This window comes from Clytia hemisphaerica, unplaced genomic scaffold, assembly GCF_902728285.1.
Source record: "Clytia hemisphaerica strain Z4C2 unplaced genomic scaffold, Clytia hemisphaerica genome assembly, whole genome shotgun sequence".
Classification (NCBI taxonomy): Eukaryota; Metazoa; Cnidaria; class Hydrozoa; order Leptothecata; family Clytiidae; genus Clytia; species Clytia hemisphaerica.
This window is the reverse complement of record NW_027103678.1, coordinates 134,761-150,405: the sequence shown is the minus strand read 5'-3', so window position 1 is coordinate 150,405 and position 15,645 is coordinate 134,761. Positions and strand designations below refer to the sequence as shown.

At 35.1% G+C, this 15,645-nt stretch overlaps 1 protein-coding gene across 1 annotated transcript; it reads right to left on the bottom strand.

The window, feature by feature from the left end:
• Window positions 1–5,958: 5,958 nt before the first annotated feature.
• Window positions 5,959–14,244, bottom strand: LOC136803666 (outer dynein arm-docking complex subunit 3-like). Its single transcript, XM_067060388.1, has 13 exons — window positions 14,120–14,244; window positions 13,641–13,762; window positions 13,281–13,361; window positions 12,630–12,809; window positions 11,920–12,024; window positions 11,026–11,271; window positions 10,700–10,739; window positions 10,066–10,169; window positions 8,970–9,130; window positions 8,654–8,707; window positions 8,164–8,333; window positions 7,236–7,412; window positions 5,959–6,177 (listed from the first exon to the last, which is right to left on the bottom strand). The coding sequence occupies exons 1-13, from the start codon at window positions 14,187–14,189 to the stop codon at window positions 6,050–6,052; spliced, it is 1,638 nt and encodes a 545-aa protein (XP_066916489.1). The 5' UTR covers window positions 14,190–14,244; the 3' UTR covers window positions 5,959–6,049.
• Window positions 14,245–15,645: the final 1,401 nt, after the last annotated feature.

Genomic DNA, 15,645 nt, shown 5'->3' with positions numbered 1-15,645 from the left:
TTCATAGGCTTACACAAAAGCTACGCCAAGAAATCTCTGGCGTAAATATTCCCTTCTTTCCAGACAGGGTTTTTTCGCAAACTTCAAAAAACTGATTTTTGTCCCGCTTTTGCAGGACTTTAGCTTAAGTGCTTGCGTGCAGCAGCATAGGGTACAAAGTCCAAATATGTGTTTCCCGTAATTTTTGTGTGAACAGTTTATAGGTCTATACTGTTAGGGGCTTGAGTTTTCAAATTAAGATATTTCTTGATTCCTTCAATCAAATATTTGAAAATTGGTTTATGGTTAGAGGACCCTGCCGATGCACCGGACTTAACGAACACCGGACACGCGAAGGTCCGGTGTAAAATGAGAATTTTTTTACCACCGGACAATCTCTACACCGGACTTAAGGATGGTGGATGTCCAGTGTCGGAGAAGGATATTTTTTTCCACCGGACAATCAAAACACACCGGACATGACCAGGTGTTTCTTAATTTTTTGTTTCGTAAATGTCCGGCGTCCAAAATTCCCTGTATGCAACACCGGACTGACACTAGACTTATTGCGTCCGGTGTAGCGAAAGGATACTTCATAGATGTCAACTCTCCCGCATTGAGCGGGAGACTCCCGCATGTCAACGATTTCTCCCGCGTGAAGAAAATTCTGCCAAATCTCCCGCATTTTTGGGATTTTCTGCCGCATCTCCCGCATTTCCAAAAGATTTCTGATTTTGGAAAAACCAAATGGCAAGATTTCTGGATTTTGAAAGATCGGAACGAAAAATTCCCCAATTTCCTGAAAAAAATTTCCAATAAAATCGGATTTTACGAGAAAATTTCCCCGATTTCCCGATTTTCCGATTTTGAAAAATCGGATTATTATCGGGGAAAATTTTTCCGACTTGGAGCTCTCCCACATTTTTGTGAGGCAAAGTTGACAGCTATGATACTTTTTGCCACCGGACAAATACACCGGACAGTCCGGTGCGTCGACAGGGCCCTATCTACCAGACCCCCGCGCTCGATAGGATCGATCATCGGAACGGCTCGATGACGGATCGATATGTGATCGATGGATTACTTATCGATCCGGATAGGAGATCGATAGAGGATCGATACTCAAGATTTTTTTAAGCTTATGATTAGTTATCGATCTATCATCGATCTATCATCGATCTATCATCGATCTTTTATCGATCTTATCGACCCTATCGACTCTTTCTAAAAATCGAGCTCTAATATTAATCGATCTTCCTCGCTATCGATTACCTATCGACACCTATCGATTACCTATCGATTACCTATCGACACCTCCCAATCAAAATATCGACCGTTTTTTTATATTGATTAATCGATCCATATCGATCTAATGGCGTCAAACCGGATTTACTTATCGGTACTTATCTGGCACCCGATGTAGAAATTTTCTTTCGACACGCTAAGAAAGCTCTGGGCGGGAAAAGGTCGGGGAAACTTTCAACATTAGAGCCTGAAAAATTAAATAAGCTTATTCGAGGATTTACGGGCTCGATGTATGATCGATACATGATCGATACATGATAGATGTATAATCGATTTATAATCGATTTATAATCGATTAACGATCGATGACGAATCGATTAACGATCGATGACGAATCGATTAACGATCGATGACGAATCGATTAATGATCGATGACGAATCGATTAACGATCGATGACGAATCGATTAACGATCGATGACGAATCGATATACTCGATTGATATACTAGCTCGATAAATGGATCAACGAAGGATCGATACTCAAGACTTTCTAATGGCTGAATCTTCCATCGATCTCCTATCCGGATCGATAAGTAATCCATCGATCACATATCCATCCGTCATCGAGCCGTTCCGATGATTGATCCTATCGAGCGCGGGGGTCTGGTATCTACTATGGTTAGAAATTGCGCATTTTTCTTGATTTTGAGTTATAGGTAAAAATAGGAAAAATGGCCTAGTAAGGACATTTTTTATTTCCTAGTTAGTACATATGTCCAAATTAAGACATACTGTCCTAAGTAAGACATTATTCCTGACTGCTTTATAGCTTTCTTTTTTGGTCTTCAGCAAAGAATTCAGGAATAACCAGATAAATTCCTTCCATGGTCCTTCTGTCCTATGAGACCACCAAAAGAAATTAAGAAATAGCACATTCTAAAGAAGATAGGATCATTTAAAACAAAACAAACTGTACCATACTTTTTTAGTTGTACCAAACTCTAAAATAATTTTAGAAACTTTGAAAAATCTTTTTTCTAAAAATTCTGAGTCTGGATACCCAGACTGAAAATTACACACCTGTATATCTTTACTTTGACAAACAAGTAGCCAGCAAAATTTGGAGGTATATGGAGGTTCTGCTAAGGAGTATGGAAGGAATCTTTTTGTTAAATTTCATTTTTTTATCCTTTTTTCAGGTCATTTTTGCTGCCATTTTGCCATCAAAAGTGAAAGTGTCTCGGCTTTGCGTCCGCAAAAGTAAGGTCAGGGCGGAGGGCGTTAAAACGCTAAAACTTACCGTCGTTTTGTGGTAAAAGATTCCCGCCCATTTCCGCACTTAGATTCTTATCACTTTTGAAGAATCTTTCCGCTATTTTCCCCGGGATTACTGGTACGAGATTTAAAGGTTTGTTTTTAAAGGTACGGAAAATCTTGTGTATAATAAGTATACTCAAATTTCCGAAGCTTACGCTTACGGTACTTACTTGCCTGTACGTACCCAGACGACCACGGCTTTTTTCTCGACACCTTTCCGTCTGTAACTTTTTACAATTATCCCCCAGAGATCCTTGGGGAAATAAAAATTCTTGGCTTTAAGCCAAAGAACCGTAGCTTTTGACTGCAGCAAAAACTAAAATTTGTCACCACGAAGGAGTGTTTTTGTAAACAAAGCCCAAAAAACAAGTGATAGACCAACAGAGTGATAAAAAAAATCGCGTGTTGGGATAGAGATAGGCTAGGTACTTACATTTAACAATCCAAACGTTCCCTTTACAATCAAAAGTGTCAAATTCACAAAAATTCGGATTACTGCGGTAAAACTACTTTTTTGGAATTTTAGCGCTAATGGTTGTTAAGATAATTTCGAATTGTTTCAGCATTTAGGTAAGTACGGTATTTTTTAAGGAATTTTATAAAAAACGACTGTAGTGATGGTAGGTACGGGTATGTGCCACCCTCCTTTTTAGTCCCGCTAAGGGTCAGAGATTCGAAAGCCAGGTGGCACCCCTGTCATCCTGTAAACCTCGTACCCCTCCCCGGGCGTATGAAAACGATGTATTGAGTCTTTGAAAGGGTCCCAAAATTACGAACTATAAAAAATCTACTCCCTTCAAAGGATCACGTCAAACGTCACCACGAGTAAGGTCTTTCTCGACCCTTGAAATCTACCAATCATTTTTTCCTTGATAAAAAGAATGCAGATCTAAGAAGGAAGGTTTGTTTTGGAGCTATTATAGCGAGTTGCAGTATAGCTTTACTTTCAATTCAAGGCACAAATTGTACGTTGCTTTTTAATGAAAACGTCTTTTCCGGTAATCATACCGGAAATGGGAAAAGGAAACATGATAATCAATTTATTGTTAAAGGGTGTAATTTCTGACACACAATCATATATTTCTGTGTTATAGTAGAAAAATGGTAATTTAATTAAGTAAAACTAGCCGGTACCCGGCGTCGCACGCCGGTTAAGCTGTAGCTGAACGCACTAAAAGTCCTTTGGATGTTGAAGCTGGCTTAAACGATCAAATTAATAAAAATATATCTTCAAAGTTTGACACTAACCTTCCCCCGGAGATCTTTTTCTCGCTTCGCTCGCATTAATTACGCCGTCCAGCTTTCGACAATTTGAGAAAATGTCATGGTAAAGAGGAGTGCATTGTAGAAATGACAATTCTTTAGGAAAAAGCGGGAAAGCCACAAAGAATAGTGCAACTTTGTTTTTATCAGATTTAAAAAGATAAATAATAAGCGGCAAGTACAAAACGCCTACTACCTACTACTTAATACTTACTACCTACTACTTACTACTTACTACCTACTCAGTTTGTATACTTTACAGACCAGAACTCTCCTTCGCTTGTTCAAAATCTCTATTCTAAAAAAAATTGGTTTTGTAATATCTGAATGCTAACACACAAGTCTTTATTGCTTTATATTTACTTGAAAAAAGTGTTATCTAAAAGAATATTTAGCATATTTACGTAGTGAGTAAATATTCTCTTCGCCTCATATAAGTATACAAAAGGCCATTATCTTGATTTTTTCTTTTTCCTAAACCTACTCTCTCTTATGACTCTTATTATAAGAACTTTCCTTTTTCCTTAACATACTCCTTCTTATGACTCTTATTATAAGACGATAAGAATACACGTAAATGTCTAAAAAAGGCTCTGTAATATAAATAGGGGGTCAATCTATCTATATCCTATTGTATGATCTGCATCATATCAAATGTTGCCAAAATATTTCTTGGAATTGGTTTGCGAAGCTTTTAATATTCATTAACTGTGTCAATATTTTTATCAAAAATTTCATTTCGTCAATACTTTGACATGGTCAAATTGACACCTCTAAAACAGCTCTTTGTAGTATTTTCCTACCGAAAATTTCTACCTTGCGATATTGAAAACATCTTATTGAGCACAATAAGAATTTTTTTTCTACATAAAATGAAGTCTACAAAGGTCATATTTAACGACCCTGTCAATAGTTTGGTTCAAAAGGGTCATTTTGTCAATAAATGTCAAAGACATGTCAAAGGATTTTCAGCTAGTACCCAGTGAAACATAGGGCTCTACTTACTTAAAGTGTTTTAACTTTTTAGATTGGTCGATTCTTATAAATAAAACTGACATGAATAAATAAGTGTGCGAAGGAAATATTTTTCTCTTCTACGAAGAAATGCGTCTGTAAACTTTATAGAAAAAGCGCGGGAAAAAGTCATAAACAAAATAAAAGAGAAAAAATATTTTGAAGTCTTCAAAGAAGAAGTTTTAACTTTTTTACCACCAAAGTTTCAGATTTTGCTAATTTTAACATGCTGAATATTTTAAAGGTAATTTCGAGCCGTTTTGAGCTATTTTACAGTAGGTAGTAAGTAGTAGGTAGTAAGTATTAAGTAGTAGGTAGTAGGCGTTTTGTACTTGCCGAAATAGTCAATTCTAAATTGCATTTTTTAAACCCTTGTCATAACTTTTCGAATTTAAACATGTAAAATGACGTACACAGTTTTTAACAGTATCAACCACTTGAATGTTTTTATATCTTTATATGAAGAAAGAGATGGACTAATTTCTTCTCTTGCTTGTTATCGCCCTTTGAATGCTGTTATTGTTCGACTAACTTTTTAAATTTATGTTCTGATTTTTGAAATGTTCTTTTCTATAAAAGAAACTTGTTTTGTTTTGACAAGAATTCGAATGTCATTAATAAATACGATCGTTAAATACATTCGAAAACATTTCAAACAAAAGAAAAGAGAAAAACAGGATCAGGCAAAGCTGTGCAGAAAATAAAATTACTAAATGTAGATGGGCCTTAAATTTCAAAACAAAGGCTGAATAAAGTCTAAACCAGGCTCTATCCGATCTGTCAATCAAAACGAACTTATCGAGAACAAAACATTGCTTGCGAAATCTTTTGCAAATGGCGCGAATCCAATAGAACAAATTTGTGGAGCAAGAGACTAAAAGTCATAATTCTAAAACACAAACAAAGCAAAAACGAAAGTGGTGACACACAGACACACAAAGCACCGCTATTAATATATAGAAGAAGAAGAAATTCACCAGCTAGTTTAATTTACAATTCTTGGCCTGTTACCAACAAAACACAAAAAGCTGGTCCGAGATTCACTACAAATAGTTAAATCAGTTCCAAAAGACCAAAGAGTAATTTACAAAATCAGAAATCAGCTATTTACAATACTGTATTCATATCAGGAGGTCAAAGAGTAAATAATAGTTTACGATAAAAGACAAGAGAACAAAAAATAAAAATGTTAAGAAAAATATTAATGGGTTCAGTAAATTCATGAATATAATTTATTTCTTCTTGTTTTTCTTTTGTCTTGGTTTGTTTTTCTTTGTTTTGGAATCGACAATTTGTTGTGATGTACGTTTGATGGCGTTTCGTGATAGATAATCATCATCGTCCCCACTATCATCGTCTTCTATAAAAAGTATAGACAGAAAAAGTGTCGATATTATGGTGTTGAATGTACCATGTGATGGCCTAAATTCTTCCAAGGCTTAGACCATGTTCACGTTACGGTTCCGTATCGTTCCGAAATGAAACGATTCCGAAACAAGTGTGAACGTCAAAATTCGAAACGTGAAAAAAGAAGACGTTACAAGGCAAAATAAATTGAAACGGTTTCGCTCCAGTATTTTCATCGGAACGGAACTGCTCCGTTTTCTTACTTCGACGCGTTCCGAAACCAATATGAACACACTCGATCCGTAACGAAAACCATACCGGGGAGATACGAAACCGTAACGTCTGAGCATGGTCTTACAATTCGACAAAAAGTATCAACTAGACGGATTTCTGCCTATCAATGGAAAAATTGCAACACTGGGTGACAAAAATAATAGTTTTTACTGTCCGTGTTGTCAGTGATTTAAAGAATTATTTTGGTAATTCAGCCTTGAGGCTAAACACATCACTCCATTACCATAGGTAATTGGGTTCGAAACTATCAAGGCTGAATGACGTCAAATTTGTGCATTTACGAGTACGTCAATGCAATGATTTTAAATATTTGATGTCTTTCAGACCTGGTAAATTCAAAACAATACCGTGTTTAATGGTGCTTGAGTATCTAATTGATTGGAAATATGTCAAGTACAAAGTTTCATTTCACTAGGACGTCATTGTAATCAGAAAACTAACCGAGACAAGGACTGGTTGGTTGTTGGAGAGCTAATTTTAGGAGCTTAGTTAAGTTAAGACTGTTTGGACATTAAAATTTCAGCCCCTAATTTTAATATGGACAGTAATTGATCAATTGTATGTCAAACAGAGAAACTGAAAAAAGAAAAAGTAAATCAACAGAGAAACAAAAATCAAAAGAAAGTGTAAACTCAGAATGTGTTCAAGACATGCACAACTCCAATGACTTCATGGAACTACAAATAACTTCTTTACATAAAACGTCACTTGTAACCAATAAGCTGTTGTAAAAATGACGTAATGCCAAAACAAAATGACGTAATGCAAAATACAAACCTTCAAATCCGGTTATTCGTTCGTTGACCGTGGGTAATTTAACACGTGTATTGTATGCTGGTAATTTAGATTCCAACGTTGTACGGAAATCTGTATCTTCCATTTCTTTAACAATGTCTTGAATGTCTTTACCACCGAGCTCGTCCATCAACTTTAACAATTTCTGTTCACTGATGCCTGTAGAAAACCAAAGAAAACATACCTTAGGTGGATAAATTTTAGCGGGGATTAAATTTGGCGAATTTGGCGAATTTTGGCAAAATTCGCCAAATTAAATCCTCGCCAAAATTTCCAAATTCGGCAATTCGCCGAATTAAATCCCCGCCAAATTTAACAAAAAGGGAATTATGTGAAAAATCACAACTTTTTAGTATATTTTTGAGCAATTTTCACACATTTCATTCTGACAAAACTTCCAATTTGTCAAATTAAATCCCCGCCAAATTTTACGAAATTGATCTATCACCAAATTAAATCCCGCCAAAAATCGTATTTTGGCCATTCGCCAAATTAAATCCACGCCAAAATTTATCCACTTAAGGTAATTAGAATCATTAGGGATCAGAATCATTGCGTATTCTCACAAAACCACCGTCACTGTATGTTAGATTATTAAAGAACGCCATGATCAGAGTCTTCAATCAATCTTACTTTGAGCTGTGTTAGAGAAACATTACAAGGGTCAAATTTCATGCAAGCCGCAAAACATTTATAAAAAGATTTCGCGAAACAACAAAGCCACTTCAAGACAATAATTTTGAGCATCATCATTGGATTTTGAAGTTGTAAACAATAGAATTTGAAACTTCAAACACAAGAGATTTTCCAACCCTTTTGATATTCATATCCTTATTGGCTAGAAAACTCTCACAGGATCACTGAGACAGGGTGTTTAGATTAACATGTTGATTGAAAAAAAATTGGTTACCGAGAAGATCAAGAATATATTCTTCCGTAGATGGATTGACATGTGTTTGTGGTACTTGACCCTTTGGTGGTTTCAGATGTTGTAGTTTATCAGCTAAATGTTCAACACCAGCTTTGATATCAACCAAGATGCGACTGGTTGATTCTTGACGTGTTTTAGATTCACGACACCTAAAGAATTATCAACAGATTATGAAAAAAGTAGTCGTTTTAGCGGGAAAATGCATCTTGCCAAGGTAAATGTCTTAATTTTTCATCTTCATACGTATTATAATACCATTCAGAAAATACCTTTTGAAGGGACTTGAAAAAAACAACTAAAATGTAAAGTCAACTTTCTTATTGACATTTACTCAGACCAAGTAAAATATAGTCTACACAATAGACAGCTCTAGACTTTTAAGCCTTACTCTCGAAGAGTAGGAGTTTAACGCTCGAAACAGAGGGAGGTATGACGTAGCCTCAGTAAAATACGTATAGAATGTACTCACTTTTGTTCACTCGCTTTCAATTTATCTTCGTATTCTTCCAAAAGGCGTTGACCGCTGAAAAATAGAAAATAATTTATAAGTCTGTTACGTTTAATGCTCTTTTGAGTAGAACGATTTTTGAACAAGGGAACTCAAAAACGTAATAGCAAGTCGTTTTTCGTTTGAACCAGCAGGGATGGGGGAAAGCTCACTTCGCTTACACAAGATTTAAATGGGTTTAACCACGCAAAAATCTAGCACTTAAAAAGTATGCCAATCCTATTATCTTATTAATGGTTCAACACCAGTGGTCAGGACCGAAAAAAAAATTATATACCTTGACATTTTAGCTTCACCCGAATATTTCATGGATTCGAATTCCTTTTGTAATTTTTCCTTGTCCTCCTTCAATCGAACTAAGGTCTTCTCGTTGGTCACTTTCAATTGTTCCAAATGTTTCTGTGTATCGCCTTGCGATAAAAAGCGTTGCACGACTTCCTAAATGTGATAGTAAAATAAAATTTGTTATATCAAGTAATAATAACTGTCGCTTGCAAAATGGTAATGAAAGAGTGGTAATGAAATCACACGGGAGATTCATTTTCAGTGAAGGTATCCAAAACATAGGTTTCGAAGTGAACTTGTGGAAAATGTTAGATATGTTTGCATTATGGACAAAAACAAAAGTCATTAAGTTGAGCATTATTTTGATTTGGTTTGTTTTAGATACAAACTAAAAATGCACTGAAAAAAATTTCCATAAAACCCTCAGCTTCTTCTAAGCTGACGCAGTGTAGAGATCTAGAGAAGCACGGCGACATTTTTCAACCCAATTGAGTCAGATTTAATTTAAAAAATGAGAATAAAAAAGAACGAACGAACGAACGAACGAACGAACGAACGAACGAACGAACGAACGAACGAACGAACGAACGAACGAACGAACGAACGAACGAACGAACGAACGAACGAACGAACGAACGAACGAACGAACGAACGAACGAACGAACGAACGAACGAACGAACGAACGAACGAACGAACGAACGAACGAACGAACGAACGAACGAACGAACGAACGAACGAACGAACGAACGAACGAACGAACGAACGAACGAACGAACGAACGAACGAACGAACGAACGAACGAACGAACGAACGAACGAACGAACGAACGAACGAACGAACGAACGAACGAACGAACGAACGAACGAACGAACGAACGAACGAACGAACGAACGAACGAACGAACGAACGAACGAACGAACGAACGAACGAACGAACGAACGAACGAACGAACGAACGAACGAACGATGAGATTCCTTTCACACTGATACTCTTGGAGTTATTATAAGCGGGGTCGAGCCAGGAATGAATCATGTCAAAATGTCTGTAAACTCTATGTCTCCTTGATATTGAAAGATGTATAAATTACCTGGATATCAGAAACACCAGTAGCATCTTTAATTTTGGACATGGCTTCTTCGTAAGTATTGATTTTTCGTTCTTGTTCTTCACCAGAGATTTGTGTCTTTTGATCTGAAAATTTAAAGAAAGTCTACATTTCTATTCATAATATCTATCACCCCTAAGGTCAAAATACAAGACGATTGGGTCCAAGTTCACCAAGGTTGAATGAATTGTTTGTGTCTTTGAGCGCATAACGTATTTTTAGAAGTTTTTAAACACCATTCGACCTCGATACACTGACATGTAGCTTTTGATTCAAAGTTTGAAAGGTGTTTTGTAAATCACTATAGGAATAGAAGTCTAAATGATTGTTCAATCAAAACATACTACAAAAACTAGGGGGTTAGTTAAAAGTAAATATATTAGTTCATAGATTTGAGTTATTAGTCACTGTGCAATTTACCAGTTTGTTTTGTCCGACTTAAAATTAGGATTCTCGGTTGACAAGAATCTGTTTTATTTTAATATTTATATTGGAATTTCTCGTATGCAGTAGGAGAAGATAATAAAAAATGATGTCCATTATTGGGGTCCTAGATATTTAAATATTGTGGCGGTAGGGGCAGAAATAGAGGTTAAAATTCCCAAAACTCCCTTACCATGGCTGAGTTCATCTTGTTGCAGGGAAGCTCTTTGTAACTATGACAGAGAAGAACAGATTATTTTCAAATGAAAAATTAACTATTAGTACGATAAAGAAATAAAGTATATGATATGCAGTGAGATTTAACACCCCGCCCAGAAAGTTCAAATGATGAAATAATTAATCACAATTGGAAAAATCAGAAATGCAGATTGTGAATGTATTTCAAATAAAAGCCCTATAAACATTAAAGGTAATTTCCAAGCAATTTACGTTCTCAAGATTTAGTACAAAAAGTGGTTGAATGTCCATTTCTACGTGAGAATCCATATAAAAACTTACCCGTTTCTCAACCTTTTCAGCGTGTTCTTTCTTTTCTTCAGCCTGTTTCTTATATTCCATTAATTGTACTTCTCTTTCACGTTTAGCTTCATATACAGACTGTTCTAATTTACTTAATTCTGCTCGAGCAGTATCACGTGCTATTTGTGCATCGTTGTACATGACTTTGAGGTCTGATAATTCGTCGTTTTGTTGCTTGATACCTTGCTCAAGTGAATCAAGTTGTTTGGGCCATGATCGACGTTCCTAGAATTTTGAAAAACAAAAATGTAAAGTTTCTGGTATTATGGAGGAGAGAATGTGAACTTTTTGATACACGCTTTTTTATGTAAGAACAATTTTATAAGAACAAAAGACTGAAATCTTAAACCAAATTTAGAACATCGTAGAACATTTTTAAGCTTGAAAAACTTAAAACAATTAAGAACAACCCAGCCTGAGCCAAAATTTTTAGTTCTTATAAAAAAGCGTGTATTACGGAGGAGAAAATCCTCAACGGCCAAAACTCCGTCGGGATGAAAACAACCCTGTTGATAATAAGATCAAACTAAAGACTTCTTCGAAGTGTTTGAAGCTCGCACATTTTGAGATAAATTTAATCTTGAAGAAAAAAGATTCCATTCATAGTAATCCAACAGACGAAAGAAGGTTGTCTCAACATCCATTTAACGTTAAATGAACGATATGGATGTGCAAATAACGTTGCTTTTATGTGTTGTGTCAGATTGGAATAGTAAAGTCTGGTAAAAATAATTTGAGCAAAAATCAAAGCATAAAATTTAAAAAAAATCCGAAACTGATGAAAAATTGAAAAGAAAAAGTGAAGATTCTTTCTACCCCATCGATGAGCCTACTTTAAAAATCTTAATTTCCGTAGAGCGATAACAATCCTACCTCTTTTTGGTGTTCCAGGATTTGATCGTATGTTGATTTGATTTTCTTGGCCTCGTTCAACTTTAAATTCATTTTGTCCAAGCGGTTTTCAAGAATACGCAATTGCTGCAAATGAAAATATAAGTTTTATGATGGAGAAAGGAAAAATTTGTTTCACAAAGCAATAAATTTTTCATATTTTTTATTCAAGTTGCTTTTTTTCAGTCTATGACAAAAAAACGTCAAATTAGGCTCCAGAAAAAAACGCTATTTGTGAAAAAATATATTCCATAGCGCTGTCCAGACACTGCTGATCTTGTCCACACGATACACTGATACCATGATGCAAAGTGATGACAGTTAAACTTAGTTCTTATCCATCGTGATCGTTGAACAGAATGAGTGTCCCCAGGCAACACGATATCTAGTATATTACATACACTTTTGTACTCCTTCACAGAAAGGAAGAAGAGTGACAATAATACCACCGTGACAGGATATTTGCCCCAAGTAAAACTGTCCCCCACCCCAAATTTTTAATGTTAGAAAAGTGCCTCCCCCCTCCTTGCAAAATTAAACTTAAAGTTTGCAACGAATTGAAAAAGTCAAAGTATTGTGAGGCAAAGAAAGCTGTAAACTCAAATGGAGACACAGCTTGTTTGCACACTGGACAGTTGTTTTGCCAATTTCTCAAGCAAAAAAAACAGGTAAGTTACAGCTGATAAACTTACTCTCGATTCATCAGAATCACCAGTATCTGCCAGTGAAATAGTTTCCGAATCTTTCGTCATTTGATCGAATTCTGTTTGTAAAGCGGATAATTTCTTTTCTTTCATTTTAAATTGGTGTCGCATGGCATTCAAACGTTTCTTAGATTCACAAACTTGTTGGTCAAGCTTTGCAATGGCTTCCTATAAAAAAATGTTAAAATAACAGCAATTTTGTAAGATAAGGAATATGTTTTCTCTGACAATTTTACCTAATAAAACTGAATCAAACGGTATTTGCCTGCTTTACAACAGCAGATCTGATTTCAAATACATTAAAGCTTTCAAAATAAATCAATGCAGCTGTGTCCCAGAAAAGATTTCATGAGTTTTGGCCCTCTACCACAATACTTCTAGTTACATCGAGATAGACTTTGATATCAACAGTTTGATAATCAAATTAAATTTGTATGCCTGAACTGGCCTGAAACTGATTTCAAGATCAAAATTTATGATATGCACCACTGGAGAGTCTTCTGAAAACTTTTAAAATTTTCCACTCAATACGTCACTTAAATTAAACAATAGAAAAAGTGACGTATTGGGTGGAACAAAAACAGAAAAGTTGCATGATATTGTCAAGTCATTGCAGTGGTGTATATCATGAATACATACCTTGCCAGACATTCCTCGCATAGCACAATGTCGGATGGGATCACGTTCCTGGAAAGCTTCATCAATCACTTTCTCATCTCCCTAAAAATAATTATTTTTTGAGTATACTGTATACAAAAAAGTGCATTCTTTTTTAAACACATTCTAGGCTGGAAAAAATGGTGTGGACCATTGGTGTGGCGTGGATTATAGGTAAGTGTATGGTTGAAGCAAGAGAAAAACAAAGTGGCAAATTTGGAAAAGATTGTGGGCAGTCTCAAAGTGGTAGCTTCAGATGAGAGAAATCTCTGGTGTTTGCGTGTAAGGGGAAAGTAATGACATTTTACAAACAAATAAGATGCAAACAAGCTTAACACTCACAGCTTTTTTCTTTGCCAAAGCAAGACGAAGTTCTTTATTTTTGGATCGTAATTTTTGTACAGCATCTTTGTTCATTTGCATTGTCCATTGTGAATTCTCATAGTATGCTTTTCTGTCCCCATCTGAAATTCAAAATAAAAGGCTTTAAACCCATCTTTTTATTCTTTTCATCATGTTCTGAATTATATTGACAGTATTTTCAGCCTTAACAAAAGTTAGCCTGTTCGATTGATGTATGTAGGTATGATAGGTGTATTTAGATGATTCATACTACTCTATGAAAATTGTCAAAAGACAAAAAATAATAGAACTGCTTGAATATAATGGCATTTTATGATAAACTTATGAAATATCTAACTGGCTTAATAAGATCAAGGATATGCTTTAGGACACAAACTCATAGTAACGAAGGCAATATTAAATGTTTTGGTGGATATGATTACAGTATAATAAATTTAAAAACATGTGAACCAGCTTACCAAGTAGAGCAATTTTCCGTCTGTATTCTTCAATTTCTTCTGTAACTGTAATTCCTATTATTTCCCCCATTTTCTTAGTATTTTATTTATTTGTTCTACTTAAAATTGTATAAATCAAGAAAATAGTCAATGTAGTACTTTTAAATTAAAAACAAAAAAGACAAATAAATGAACCTTGAAATGAGCTATCTGCTCTTATCATCACTTTAATTGATTTCCAAAGTTATTTAGTTAGTTTAAATTGGAAGCAAATCAAAATGTATTAGCCCATTAAAATCAAGCTAGTCAATATAAATTTCACATTTCTCAGTATTTGAATGAAAATGGAGCGGAATTTGGTTAGCAATTGATTGGAATGAAAGTCAGTCATAATTCAAAAATAATTAGGTCCAACTTACCTTCCAACTCATACCTTCAAATGTCTGAAAAATGTGCAGGCATTTTCAGCCTGAAAATGAGGACTAGAATTATAGAGAGTGGTACCACTGAAAAATTTGACCCTTTTTTAAAGCCTAAAACAGTTATTTATATGCCATGGGGAATTTTACCTCTGCAGCGCTTTGATTACAAAGATAGGTAGGTTCAGCAATTTTAACTTCTGCTTTATATAACGTTTTTATTGTTTTTGGTAATGCAATGTCTTCTATTTCAAAAAAATGGCTTTTCATTTCTTCCTGGAAATGTTAGCAAGCCATTACAAAAAGAATTTGATAAAAGTCTGCAGTCAAAATGAAGATATTTGGAATATCTTGACTCAATACAAAAGCTTGAATTTTCAATTTTTGCAGCATATTTTGGTGCCGCGGGTTGTTGAATTTTCCACTTAAGTTTACAACCTTTATTGTCAAAACAGCCCCTTTTTCCCGGGGTACAAAAATTGCCATATCTCCTGAACTGCTTTTTTTGGAGAGATGTATGACCCCTCATTTTTTTTGTTTTTTGAAGCTCTTTAAGATAATAAGGTTTCAAATCCCCCAACTTAATTTGATATTCTACCCTGGAATGGCTAGAATTGGCTGATTTATAAAAATAATTGTAAAATTAGTTATCAAAAAACACTACCGTGAGTGGTCCTAAATCCGACAGCCCTGCCTAAATCCGATGGGGTCTTTCAAAGATACAAACTAAAATAAAAACAAGCCTTTCACTGTGACGCAACGAAGATACCAAAGTGTCAACTAAACTGAGAGATTTGATACATTGAACCAATTGAACCAAATAGAAATAACAATAATTGCTTCTTATACAAAACATAATTTTTTATTGCAATATGTACAACAGCAGTAACAGCATCATAAAAAGTAATTACTTTTTTATAATAATTCACACTTTTTAAATAAATACATTAATTGGCATCTTGACATTATAGCCATCTTGTTAGATGTTTTGTTTCGAGAGCTCTTGCAATAGTTTATCGTTCAACTTGGAGAGGGAATGTTTGTAAACATAGAATTTTTTTCATAACAGTTATTTGGAGGGTCGGAATTAGGCAGGGCTGTCGGATTTAGGACCACTCACGGTAGTAG

Coding starts and splice junctions, on each gene's coding strand:
- LOC136803666 (XM_067060388.1), bottom strand. CDS start 14,189: ATGGGGGAAATAATAGGAATTACAGTTACAGAAGAAATTGAAGAATAC. Junction 12,025..12,629: donor GTGATTCTGATGAATCGAGA/GTAAGTTTATCA, acceptor TTTCATTTGCAG/CAATTGCGTATTCTTGAAAA. Junction 8,708..8,969: donor GGTGAAGCTAAAATGTCAAG/GTATATAATTTT, acceptor TCTATTTTTCAG/CGGTCAACGCCTTTTGGAAG.